This window comes from Podarcis raffonei, chromosome Z, assembly GCF_027172205.1.
Source record: "Podarcis raffonei isolate rPodRaf1 chromosome Z, rPodRaf1.pri, whole genome shotgun sequence".
In the NCBI taxonomy this organism is placed as follows: Eukaryota; Metazoa; Chordata; class Lepidosauria; order Squamata; family Lacertidae; genus Podarcis; species Podarcis raffonei.
Window position 1 is genome coordinate 22,606,058 of NC_070621.1, and position 13,907 is coordinate 22,619,964.

The window sequence follows — 13,907 nt, forward strand, 5'->3', positions numbered from 1 at the left end:
TTGATGCTTCAAGGAGAAAGATAGGGCAGTCATGGGCTTGTCTACATTTGGGCATCATTTTACTATTAATCCACTTTCCTCCCATTCGACCAGAGTAGTCCACACTCACACATCTTTGAATTTGTGTATGAGGAAGAACTTCAGTCTTTTCTGTTGATACCAGCAAGTGTTCCCTTTTGTGTTTGTCCCCACCTTCTAATTTGTTGAGTCTATTTTGCCAGTTAAGTACTGACAGAGCATGCATATCCCTGCACCCACACCTTTGTTTTTGAATGAATGAGTGAATCTTTATTTGCATCAGCCATTGGCCATAGCAATAAAACAACAATATGATATACAAAAAATGAAAATAAAAAGTCATTTACAGTATATAAAATAAATCTTGATCTTTCAAGAGAAAGGACACTGTGGCAGTGACTGGGTGGCCCAGAATGGATGATGAAAGAGGGGTGATAACCTCACTCCTCAAGTCTTTATAAAGAGTTTGTTTTTTGTTTAAACCCTGCCCCCCAGGAAGTGCACAAAACCACACACAGTCAGGCAGTTATAAATTCTCAGTATACAGTTTTTAATTTAAAAATATAAAATGAAAAAACCAAAGATAGTATTATTTCTGTTCTTTTGGTGTTTCCCTTCATGGTGTCCTGATCTTTTTTTTCCTTTTTACAGGTGTGTATTAAAAATGGATCATCATTGCCCATGGTGAGTGGCACCCCTTGAATTCTATCTTTCTCATGTCCTCCAGATGTTTTGGACTACAACTCTCTTCAGCCACAGTCAGCATGGATGCTGGGGCTAATGGTTGTTGTAGTTCTAAACATCTGTGATGCACCAGGTTACAGGTGGCTACTGTAGAAAAGCCTTTGGCAATAGCTGGGATCCTTTGAGGACAGATGTTCTAATGACTAGCAAAGACGAAGTGTTACCTGTGTGTCTTAGTGCTTCAAATGACCAACTGTTATTATCTGAATACATAAATGCCATAGACTCCGGTACCAAGTATAGTGGGATATGACAGCCAGTGGGGAAAAGTATTTGAAATTACTATTCAGTGGAAATTCATGTCTCCTGTGCACCAGGATAAAAGGTTTCCCAGTGTTATTAACTATGGGAAATTGCTAACCCAGTTTTTGGGTTTTTTTAATAGGAAAGCAGGATCTTTTGGTTGAACACTCCCCAGTCTGGAGCACATTTTAAACCAAATTTGAATTGAGTATCTGTGGCACCCTGGGAATGAAAAAATCAAGTTGTGTTGTGTCTTAGGACTTTCAGCCTTAATAAATAGATGGCTTGTGTTTTCTGTAGAAAAAATGAAGTTGGAATATGAAAGTAAATGAGACTGAGATTATGCCCAAGTGCTGACGTGGAACTTACTTCCCCAGAAGGCAGTGATGACCACCAACTTGGATGGCTTTAAAAGAGGATGAGACAAATTCATGGAGGAGGCTATGCTCTGGCTCCACAGCTGAAGGCAGCAGTGTTTCCAAAATACCAGTTGCTGGAGGGCAGAGTGCTCTTGTGCTCTGGTCCTGCTTGTGGGTTTCCTTTGGGGCACCTGGTTGTCCACTATGAGAATGGCATGCGGAACTGGAAGGGCCAATCGCCTCACCCAGCAGATTCTTCTTATGTTCCTTCTTATAGCAGGTCATAACGTTGATGGCACTCTGCAGTGATGCTCCATCAAGGAAATAAGAGTGCTTTTAACTGCTTTCACTTTGCTCCCAGCCCCATTATGCTTAACGTGGCTTTTTCCCCCCTCCTTTGCTCTCTAGGGTAAACAACTGCATTGGATTTTCTAACTACAAATTCTTCCTGCTATTTTTAGCATATTCTCTTTTGTACTGCTTGTACATAGCTGCAACAGTCTTCAAGTATTTCATCAAGTATTGGACCGTAAGTTTTTGAACCTGACTGCTTTCTATGTATTGGTTTTTTTAAGACACTCTGGGTTCTAATATTAAAGCAGTGACCACAGCTCAGCTGGAAACACGCGTTTGTTTCCATTCAAAAGGATCCATGTTCCATCCTTAGCATCTCCAGGTGGTAAAACCACTTTCTGAAAGCCCTGGAGAGAGCCTCTTCCTTTAGAGCAAGCGACACTGTGTTCAGTGGTCTGACTCCAATATATGAAGCCCAAATCAAGTGGTCTTCTAATTAGGCACAAGTAAGATCTGCTAGCCGACAAAAGATTTACTGGTCTTTTCACATAAAGGGTGGCTTATGGATGTAAGTCATATCCTGGACCTGGTAATTTTGTTTTTCTTTCTTAAATTCTTTTTTACGTTCATTGGAGAATAACTGAGAATATATCTCATTGCAATAACAGGCTGTCTTCGTTATCTTGAGTCAGACCACTGGTGCATCTAGCTCAGCTCTATCTGGCAGCAGCTGATGTGCGCTGTATGTGTGTGTAGCACTTTGTGGCCATTTTTGGGTTGATTATTTTTGTGGTGATCAGGCTGAGGTTGTTGGGGCTGGTAGGGGTTCTAATTGCTTTGAATTTAGTGCCTGGTCAATTTTAGTCTTGTTCTTTGCTGTTTGTTTCATAAGAATAATAAGAATAGTATTATCATCATCTCTCCATGGCTCTTCCACAGCCGGAACTGCAAGATTGGTAGGAAAGATGTGTGAATCTGCTCACTTTCCTTTGCTTTCCTTTGCAGGAGGAGCTGACCAATGGGCGTGCCAAGTTCCATATTCTTTTCCTCCTTTTTGTGGCAATCATGTTTTTTGTTAGCCTCCTCTTCCTCTTTGGCTACCATTGCTGGCTTGTCAGCCAAAACAGGTCTACGTTGGGTAAGCTATTTATTGCACCTGCTCTGCAGAGTTCTTTGGTTAGGAGCAGAGGGTGTTGGCAAACCTTGTTGTTGTTGCTATTTTTAAACAATAGCAAGTCAGAAACTGTTGCTGAACTACTACAGATCATCCAGAAATCTATCAGTAGATCCCAGTCTATCTTCTGTTCACCTCTTTATTAGTGGACCTTTGTGACAGTGAAAACCCAGTCTTTGTTTTTTATTTTATTTTATTAAGTGTAATCCTGCTCTTCATGATTTTTTTTAACTCAAGGCTACTGGAGTGGCTTGCAGATCACTACAGATGTGACAGAACCTGCCTCCAGGCTTTACTGTCTAAAAATGCATGACACAAAAGGAAAATGATGTGAGTTGGAAGAGGAAATAAGAAAACTTATGTACAAGTTCTTTGGTACAAGTTATTCTGCTGAGAAACTGTGGTGGAATGGTTCAAGGGGTGGATAATCCCAAAGTTGCTCGTCTCTATAATCTGTCACTCAAGGGGACACACCTGGTGCGTCTGAGTATGCAGAAACCACTACTATTTTTCAGTGGCCACTTTTCACTTCCAAAACGATAGGCATTCAGCTATCAAGTTCAGTATAGGAGAGTATGGTAATAAACAAATCACATTTTATTTTTGTCTGCAGAGGCCTTTTCAGCTCCTGTGTTTCCTACTGGCCCTGATAAAAACGGATTTAATCTTGGCATTAAAAAAAATCTTCAACAAGTGTTTGGAGAGAAAAAAAGACTTTGGTTCCTCCCTGTGATATCCAGGTAAGCAGACAGGAAGCTGCTGTCAGCCTAAGAGTAGTAGAGTGCAAGATCTCTACAGTAAACTACAGAACTAGACAGGAGAGGCTGTCAGACTTTCCTTTGGTGCAGGGGACAGCAGCAGCCTAGATCACGTCTGTGTTTTGTGAATAGTTTTGTAGTTAAAAGTAGAAACAGAATCTGCTTTCTCCTTCTCCTCCTCCCCTCTCTCCCTTCCTCCTTCTTCTGGATGGAGCCCGGGTGCCTTTACCTATTTGTTGCCTTTGTCTCCACAGTCAAGGCGATGGACATTTTTTCCCAACAAGAACTCTGAGTGAAGCAAGGAATCCACTGCTAGCAAGTGAAGAGCAATGGGAGGAAGATGGGTTGGACGATGATAACCTCGGTGAGGATGGGAAATGCATCTGGAACTTACTGTTTTGGGGAAAGTCACTGTGTTGCAACAGTAAGGTCTTGTGGCACGTTAAAGACTGACACAAATATTGCAGCAGGAGTCTCTATTTCATAAGGTGCAAAAACTGGACCGTGAAAAGGATGGATGTAGATATCCATGTATAAAGTAGGGTAGGGTGGTATGGTGGCCTCTGATGCAAAGTGGGATTTTGAAAATGAGTAAGATTTGCTTCAAACAGAAACCACTCATCATCATTGTTATTTATCACTATTGCTTTTTCAATTTTTATGCCACTTTTTTAACATCAATGAGCCCAAAGGGACCCACAGCACAATAGCAGAAGTACATAGCAAAAGAGCATTCATACAGTACAAAAATTAATACCATTTCATTTCAAAACATAATATGGCAATACAAATAATTCATGTTGAAAATCTGAACATTATACCATTTTTAATTAATTATAAAATAGGCAATACAGTTCATTAAAGCATGTATCAATTGATCAGATATAATAAGCTTTCCAATGCAGTCATGTATCAACAAATAATAAAACTAGCAGCTGGTTCCTCAGACCTGCCAAGTGCAGGAAATAGTAATCAGACATTCTAGAGTCTGCAACAGCAGCAGGTGACCACTCATAATACTCTGATGCAGTTCTTAAAGGCTCCATCAGCAACAGAGACATGGGGATGGAGGGTTGATGTTCAGTCTCTATCCCTGCACTCTAGATGTTCCTGCTGCTTCTGAATGAGGTTTGGTTACTATGGCTAACCATCCCATTTATTGCTCCTGGAATCAAGAGCAACTATGAGTCACACCCTCTGACCTCATTGGCTGCAACAGCAGCTGAGAGGAACTAGCCAGGCATATGAATTTAGAGCAGCCAAACAACAGGAGCCACTTCCATGAGCTGCAGAGAATCCCAGCTGACAAAGTGTCAGAGAGAGCTAAGCAGCTGAGCAAATCTAACAGCAGGGCAACGAGGCCAGAGCACACTCCTTTGCCCCTCCTTTCTATGACCTAAACAAACCCTGCGCTTCCAATAAACAACTCTGTAAACTACAAAATTTATGCAGTGCGTAGTTAAACTATGGCACCCACTATAGGCACCAACTTGGGGGGCTTAAAAAGGGATTAGACAAATTTATGGAGATAAAGGCTGTAAGTGGCCACAAGCCATGGTGGCAATGTTCTGCCTCTGTAGTCAGAGGCTGTGTGCTTCTGAGTACCAGTTGCTGGAAACCGCAGGAGTGGACAGAGTGCTTTTGCTCTCCAGTCCTGTGTGAGTGCTTTCCACAGGCATCTGTTCAGCTATTGGACTAGATGGGCCATTGGCCTGATCCAGCAGGCTCTTCTTAATTTATGTTCTCCCCACATCCTTAAAAGCAGCTGTCTGGGAAGATTTGGGCAATCTAATTCTCACCACTGAGGGCCCTGATTTCCTGTTTCTCCATTTAAGCAGGAGAAGCAGTTGGAGAGAGCCAGGTGGTTTCTCTCTGTCTCCTGGTAAACCTCCTTGCCCACTGTCAGACTTGCAGAGAGAACAGCATTGTGTTGGTCTTGTGGGGAGGAGCCATGCCTGGCCCTATTTGACCCTGATCCCTTTTTGTCCACATGCCACCCTCTTAGGAAGCTTCCCCACTTAGAGCTGCTGCAGCTACGCTGGGGCTTGCATTGCTTTCAGACAGGCAGGCTAAGGAACAACTCAAAGACAGGCTCACAAGCTGAGGCTCATGCCCTGTTTGCAGTATCACTAGCCTTCTGCGCAGACTGAGAGGTTGCCCCAGATTCCTTCATCATTTTGCAGAAAGTCTTGGAGTTCCCTTTGAATTCAGACAGGATGTTCCCATTCAAGGCAGCAAAGGCCTGCAGCAGACCTTGAGTGTCAAACCTTCAAAACCTTGCCAAATATTTTGCATGTGCCTAACACAGTAAGTAATAAGCTGCTGTCAATTATTCTGGTACCGATTTAATTTGTTACTACTGAATTGTACAAATCTGGTCACATAGCTAGGGAAGGCCTGTGACTTTCTCCTTTGCTGCAGATTGAACCAATGGACTCTCAGAAGAAGTGCACATAAGAATAGATAAATAGGCTCACCCCAGCAAGGCTTCTCCTTTAGGCAAAAACAGTTAATCTAAAGAGTATCTGAATGCTCCCACCCTTGTTCCTCTACTAGCATATCCAGCAAAGCCAATCAGTGGAGCTGCAGAACTGGTCAAGTTGTCTTCCCAAATCTCAGTGTCCTGGAAGCACTTGAAAGGGATTGTGGTAAAACTCCCCCCTCCCTTTCTGGCATGGCACTCCTTCAACTCCATGTTTGTCGGCTTTCACATTGACATTATTCTGTGCTAGAAAATGCTCTGAAGGATGCTTCATTGCAAAATTTAATAATCTCATCTTCTCTGAGACTCGCACTTCGAACTCCAGTGCTGCTGGAGAAATGTACTCTCCTAGGATCTTGGAAGAATTGTTGAAGTGGCTGCGTTCAGCATTGTCTCTCATGAGTGACTAAGATTGTCATTAGTGCACCTGGATTGGGGCAACATCTTCTCCTGATGCTACACCACTTAGATTGCAGGAAAGGGAACTCATTACATGCTGTGCATGTGTGTGAGAGAGAGCGGGGGATGGGGCGAGGATGTTGCTAGATTGTGGTGCAGTGCACACACGCCTATTCAGTAGAAAGTCTCACTCAGTTTCATGGGGCTTAGTCCCACGGTGAGAGGATGTGAAATTACAGCTTTATTAACTTTATTATTTATTTAAAAGTGTTATAGTCCACATTTATGAGTAAAACTCACTCAAAGCATATTGCACAGTGACAGTAACGGAGGGGGGGGGAATCTGACAATAATTTAGTAGAATATAATGCAAAACCTCCTATAAAGCTCACATCTTTAATAAAACCAGCAATTATAAATACACATCAAGTCCAAAGATAAAAGTTGCTGTCATGCTGCTGATAAACAATCCATGATTTGGCTTAACATAATGTCTTAACCTGGGTTTGTGGTTTGTTTTCCCCAAACTAACCATGTACAGTGAGCCAATAACAAACTTTGGTTTCTCCTCCTCTGAACATCCTTTAGTGCCACAATTTCTTCTATTTGGACAGTAACTTCTAGGCAGAAAACCCAATTGATGTTTACTCCCGATTTAATGGTAAATAGTGGGTTTCCCCGGGGAAAACGGTGGGACAAAAAGAACACCTCTTGGGCCTGCGGCTACAATTCCTAAAGCAAGCAGAAGTGTGGATGAGTCCATGGTTTGTTTGGAGAGAAACCAACCAGGAGCCCAGGTTCAGATGTAATGCTAGGCCAAACCATGAGTTTATACAGGCAACATACCAGCAGCAGGAGGGAGGGAGGGAGCAAAGTGCCAAGAATTTCAGTATACTACAGGTTCACTTTCAACCAAAGTTTATTTTAAACTATGGTTTAATGTGATGTTTGAACCAGGGCAATGTCTGCCTTCTCCCACATTTCATTTTAAGTCTCTGCAACTGAATCCATGGTTCCAACATCAGCCATTTTCGTACAATATTGTGCCTTATTGTGGATTTTGTAGCTTCCCGACTCTGCTTTCATAAGTGTGGTAGTCATGGAAACCCATTCTTGGGTAGAGTAGTGCCAATAAACAAAGTGGTCTTAGACTGGAAATCAGGAGGGTAACCCCAGACTTGAATGACAGCATGCAATTACTTTTCACCGTAGTGGTGTTTTGCAACATTCAGATTTCTGACGCTGTGTTTATTAATGCTTTATTTGGTGCAAATGTTTTTGTTTTACCAACTAGATTACAACCAAGGTTCTTCAATTTCTGTGGAAATGGAGACGTAAGATTTTTGAAAGGCTGTTGATACAAAACTCACACTCCCAGGTAATCATCCTATCCTCAGGTTAACCCCCACCCCACCCATAGTACCAGCTCCTTTGATCAGTATTTATTTCATGCATGTGCATTTGACCTGGATCTGTTGGGGGGGTGGTTTGCAAAGTTTGAGGTCCTCAGTCTGCCACTAACAGACCCAGAACCCTCCTCTTAGGATAGGCTAGACATGAAAATAAGTTTTGATAAGAGTTTTGGTGGTTCAGATAAAGCTTGGTCAGTCAAAGTGATTTGTTAGCACAGAAGGCCTTATAGCCAGTGGTTTCTTCTGCTCTTAGGAAGGCTGTTTTACATCTTTTCATTTGAGCAAGGTGGCTAATTCTCAGTTTTGGGGGCCTGATCTGTCCCTCCAAGCAATTTTTCCTTCCCTCCCAAGACCCCACCAATTTTGGCAGTGGCAAAAAGGGGAAGGGGGAAAGTAAAATGGGCACAGGACTGTGGTGGCAGTGTCCTGCACAGTGATGGGGGTGGGGATGTAAATCACCTCCTTCGTGGACATCAGATTGATCTTGGACCAGTCAAGGAGAAGGGTCTGTGTGTGCACATGAGAGCCTGTGCATGCCAGAGTAGATTCTTTTGACCGCAACCATTGCTAGCATGTGGCTCTACTAGAGGGTTGGGGAAGGGCCAGAAAAAATGTTACTTACCCCTGCACTGGAGCATTCTATAAAAAATTTGCAGTGACATCCAGAGCTTGAGCCACATCTTGTGATGCATGAGAATTGCCACAGAACTTGTTGCAGTACTGTGTGAACTCCTGCATAAGTGTATGCGGGACCAGCTAGTGCTGGTGTTCTGGATCCACCCTGAGGAATAATTTCCTATATTTTTTCATCAGTTTATATGCTGGTCTGGAATAATAGAGTTAGGTTACAGACTAAAAGGGAAGTAATAGTGCCACTGTATTCTGCTCTGGTCAGACCTCACCTGGAGTACTGTGTCCAGTTCTGGGCACCACAGTTCAAGAAGGACATTGACAAACTGGAACGTGTCCAGAGGAGGGCAACCAAAATGGTCAAAGGCCTGGAAACGATGCCTTATGAGGAACGGCTAAGGGAGCTGGGCATGTTTAGCCTGGAGAAGAGGAGGCTAAGGGGTGATATGATAGCCATGTTCAAATATATAAAAGGATGTCACATAGAGGAGGGAGAAAGGTTGTTTTCTGCTGCTCCAGAGAAGCGGACACGGAGCAATGGATCCAAACTACAAGAAAGAAGATTCCACCTAAACATTAGGAAGAACTTCCTGACAGTAAGAGCTGTTCGACAGTGGAATTTGCTGCCAAGGAGTGTGGTGGAGTCTCCTTCTTTGGAGGTCTTTAAGCAGAGGCTTGACAACCATATGTCAGGAGTGCTCTGATGGTGTTTCCTGCTTGGCAGGGGGTTGGACTCGATGGCCCTTGTGGTCTCTTCCAACTCTATGATTCTATGATTCTATGATTCTATGATTCTAAAAGTATGTATGTGAGCTTGAAGGAAACAAACCATCCAGCCTGGCAGCAATGAATGCTTAATGGCTATTGTTGATTGATTAGCCTGCTCTTGAGCAAGAACAACCCATGCTGACCAAATCATCTTTAAATGCCCCAAAGTTAAAAAGCTTATTTCTAACCCCTTAATCCTGATTGATCCTTTCAGTAGGAACTGTCCAACTTTCAGTGCCTTTCCAGATAAACCAGTGGATTTCTCAACCCATAACCAGGACAGTTGTGTTCTTGGAAGTTATGGGGTAATGGTCTATTTTAGGAAACTGTGCCTCCAGTTGAAAGCATTCATTGACTCAACAGAAAATTAAGATCTCATTTGGAAAACCTTCCAGCAAACTAAGCTAGAAATTTTTTGCTTTAGAACTGGAGAAACTGAACAGTTGAGGATGTGTTACTTGTGAACGTCCTTTGGATGGTTTTATATAATAACTTCACTGTAACGTATATAAGAACACAGAGAAATTCTAGTCAATGTTGGGGTTTTTTGTTTGCTTTTGTGGGCAGAGGAAATACAACCTCTGATTTTCAGCATCATTTGCAGGAATGGCCTTTCTATGATTCACTTCAGGAGGAGCCTTTCCCAGCATGCCACAAGGATTCAGTGTTCCTGTCATCAGGCTGTGGCAACCTAAAAGCAGCACTAGATAATAAAGAGAAAGTGTGGCTTATACCAAAGCCAGTAACTGAATGTCTGCTTGCCCCCTCTCCCTCCAGTATCATATAATAATTCTCAATGCATGATGGGATGCAGTTGCATCAAGGTCCCCCATCCCTGCCAGCAGAACTCAATGACGTAGGGAAGAGTTCAGGAAACAGATTGTGTCAGATGTTTGCTCAATGCTGTGGGTTGGGCACAGGAAGAAATGTGCCTCTTTTGACAGTAGCCAGATATTCCCTATGTCTTGTCTGTCTCTGTCCTAAAAGGAAAGCCATTTCACAAAGTCCTGCATGCTAAGGGGGCACCTTGTTCCTGCCATATTCCTCTCCCCAACTAATTGTTTGGCTCTGCAGTACCAATCATAGAATTGTAGAGTTGGAAGGGATCACGAGGGTCATCTAGCCCAACCCCCTGCAGTGCTGGAATCTTTTTCGCAATGTGGGTCTCAGACTCATGACCCTGGGAATAAGAGTCTCATGCTGTACTGACTATGTGCAATGAATCTTTCCTCCCAATGTAGCTTAGCAGCTTTTGAGAAGCAATTTTCATTTGGGCTGTAATGGGGAAGAAAAGGGTTAAACTCCTCTCCCTGCCTGTCATGTTACTGATAATCCATCCCTCATAGGCACAGCTACTATTTGCTTTTTTTAATGCAAAGGTGCATCTGATGTCACCTAGTTTAGAGGTTAAGAGGAGAGAGAAAATGCTTTCAACCAGACACATCCTTATGCCTTTCTCTCTCCCCCCACCCCCTTCCCCCAGTGAATTTCAGCTTCCTTCTATGATGGACATTCATGGGGAACAAAAGGAAAGGAAGCACTTGGATTACCTGCAGAAGGGCCATCGTCTGATGCCAATCCTGGCTGTCTGAAATGGTTCTTCAGGATACTGGTGTGGTGATGGCTCCAAGGGTTCCTACTGATTATTGACTCGAGCAAGGGCAGCTTTGGTGGATTAAGGCCATTCAAGACCTTTTACTTTTTTATTTCTTACCCAGAATAAGTGAGAACTCTTTGTGCAAATGCTTTTCCAAATGCCTTAATGGCAGTTATCTAAGACCCTGGATTTCACAATATTTTTCATTTTGCCAACTTACAAGAATGGCTCTGTAACAAGGAGTAGGTGGCTGGTCAACTGGACTACTTGTACAAGTGCTTTCAAGCAGGAATCATGGTTGCCAAATCAGGTCTTATTGTTAGAAACCCTGGCAAGTATGCACTGCACGTTTAAGGCTGTACGTCTCCTCTCCCTGCCCACAATACCTCCTCTTACTTTTTGAAATCCTTTTCTTTGATTCTGTTAAGAATGTTGGCCCTTTTGGTCTAAGAAACACACCCTTTTTGGTGTGGTGTAAAAAAAAAAGCCTTCAAGCACAATCCCTGTTGCAGATGCATACAATTTTAAAGGGACGTTTTCTTTTCTAAAATATTGGGCAGGATCCTGACACGGAACACCTCCCTTTGACCTGTGGCCCAGTACTCCTTGAAGTGGTCAGCCTGTGCCTGAACTGCACCACTTCGGACTGTAGGGGGGGTACCCAACTCTGGTTCCCTCCAGATCTTTTGGACCATGACTCCCATCAGTCGCACCTAGCATTGGCCAATGAGTGTTGTGGTCCAAAACATCTGGAGGATTCCAGGTTGGTGAAGGCTTCTAAGTCTCTCTCCACATAGAAAAGTGCCATGCTGGGGATCAGTTGTCTAGACTTCTTTATGTTAGAGGGAAACATTTTGCACAGAGAACCCTTCAATCATGTGAGGCTCCAGCAGGCACCACTCAGGCACAAACCAATATTGCTTATTTTTCAATACTTAGTAGAAAGAAGGGGAGTGGGGAATGATTATTTTTCAGTGAGCAAATGGGACTGAGACTCTTTGTTGAAAAAATAAAACCAAGATTTTTTTTTTCATAACGTTTGACAGATGTGCTATTAGATGTGCTGGATTGAGCTGACTGTCTTCCTTTTCTAATTATATCTGATATAAGAACCATTTTTAGTCTGAAGGTCCAGCCAACACAAGACATTTTCCTGAGACTTTGTTGCTGCATAAGTGGTGAAAATACAAGCATTGTTTGGCCGGGGGGGGGGGTGGACTGTGTGGTAGACGCAGGATATCATGGTATACACGTTGAACTGGAGTCTCAAGCATGTGTACCACAGAGGAGTTTGCACAGCTCTCTCCCTCAAGAGCAAGGCATCTTTTTTACACATCCTTGCTAAGAAGCTGGGAAAAGAAATACTTCACCATTTCTTGTGTTGTCTCAGTATTTCTTCCATTGTTCTTCCTTTTTCAATGGTCATGTTTACGGGATCTCACATTCCCCACTGCTCCAGAAGGTTAATGTGCAATTCCTCAACCTTGCCCCAAAAAGTGAAGACCAACACAGAAGATGACGTATACCTCAATCCCACTGAAATAATTTAAGCTTGTGTGCTTAAACCTTAATTGATTTCAACAGCTGTGCTTTTCACACAGCTCATAGTTAACCTACGCAATTCACCACCATAAGGCGTAGCAACTGTAATTTAGACAAATGCATGGACAATAAGGCAAGCAGTAGCTACTGGTCATGATGGCAGTGTGCCACCTCCAGTATCAACGTCATCATGCCTCTGAATGCCAGGTGCTGGGAATCACAAGTGGGACAAGTACAGTTGTGCTTCTGTCCTGCTTGTAGGTTTTGCATAGGTACCTGATTGGCCATTGGGACAACAGGATGCTAGACTCGATGGGCCCTTTGGTCTGATCCAGCAGGGCTTTCTTATGGGCTCCCTTGGGGATGAAGGGCAGGGTATAAATACACATAAATAATATCCTTGTGTGTGGTTGGGGATAGACTGAATCACAACCCACATCCTGCATTGTAAGTTCACTGCCAAAAGCCAGGTCTGAATAGGGATAGGTGAGGATGTCACTTCCAGCTGGCCAAAAGCCTGGGCCCATCTTTCTCTTTTGTGTTCACAGCTATAGAATGCTTTGGTTTCTTGCCAGGGCTGGCAATACAGGGCCAGGGCACTAATGCTGCACTTACTACCTTCTCTTGGCAGACACTATCATACTGTTGTTCTAATTGTCATTTCTATTACTGTGCCAGATCCCTAGGGGCTGTTCAGCTGTTCAGCTTGTAATAGCACAAATGGAATAAATGTAAATTATACTGCTAAACATTTTTTTTGGAGGGGGGAAGCTGTGCTTAATTTCATAATTTGCCTAAATAAAACTTCCCATTATGAAGTAACCCAAAATAACCTAAGTTTATCTCTGAAAACACCTTAGCAACCTGTTTTTATTGCAATCAGGCTTCTTAAATGAACAATTTTTATTCTAAACAATCATCAGTTTAGAAGGGCTCTGGTCCAGAGAACTTTATAGAGGAAAAATATACTCTAATGCACAATCCAGAAATGCCTGGTGCCCACCAAACATTTTAGACTATAACCCCCATCTACCCCTTTCAGGCACAGCAGTTATCATCCAAAACATCTGGAAGACACCAAGTTGGGAAAGGCTGCAGCATAAATTTTGTGCACTCATGAACACCAGGGATCTGATACCCAATTTACTAACAATGCAATATCTGTGTAATACTGCCAACATTATGCCTACAGATATAAACCCAAGTATAGAAAACTATTTAAAAATGTTTATGTAGCTTGTGTCCCTTGTCTTCTTAACCTTTTTTTCAAGGATCTGCGTTGAAGAGCATCTATACATGCTGAGTAAACAAAGAAACTTGCAAAATATTCCATCAGTTGTTATCACCTGTTCTAAGGAGCAGGTCATTGATGATTCTCTGAATGGCAGATGACAGGATGTTCTGCATGCCAAAACACCCTCCTGGTATATTCAAATATGAACATATTATTGCATACTGTTGCTGCTTTAAGCAGGGGAGTTGTGGGC

At 42.8% G+C, this 13,907-nt stretch overlaps 1 protein-coding gene across 2 annotated transcripts in view; it reads left to right on the forward strand.

The window, feature by feature from the left end:
• ZDHHC15 (zinc finger DHHC-type palmitoyltransferase 15) overlaps positions 1-11,909 on the forward strand; it is a 34,560-nt gene extending 22,651 nt beyond the window's left edge. Inside the window, exons 6-12 of one of the 2 annotated variants that reach the window (XM_053373907.1) lie at positions 670-702; positions 1,773-1,893; positions 2,664-2,796; positions 3,446-3,572; positions 3,845-3,954; positions 7,766-7,849; positions 10,765-11,909. In XM_053373907.1, coding sequence (XP_053229882.1) covers positions 670-702; positions 1,773-1,893; positions 2,664-2,796; positions 3,446-3,572; positions 3,845-3,954; positions 7,766-7,809 — 568 coding nt within the window. In that variant the 3' untranslated portion in view covers positions 7,810-7,849; positions 10,765-11,909. The remainder of the gene's footprint in view (positions 1-669; positions 703-1,772; positions 1,894-2,663; positions 2,797-3,445; positions 3,573-3,844; positions 3,955-7,765; positions 7,850-10,764) is intronic. The other variant, XM_053373909.1, reaches the window with a different exon arrangement.
• The last annotated feature ends 1,998 nt before the right edge of the window (positions 11,910-13,907 follow it).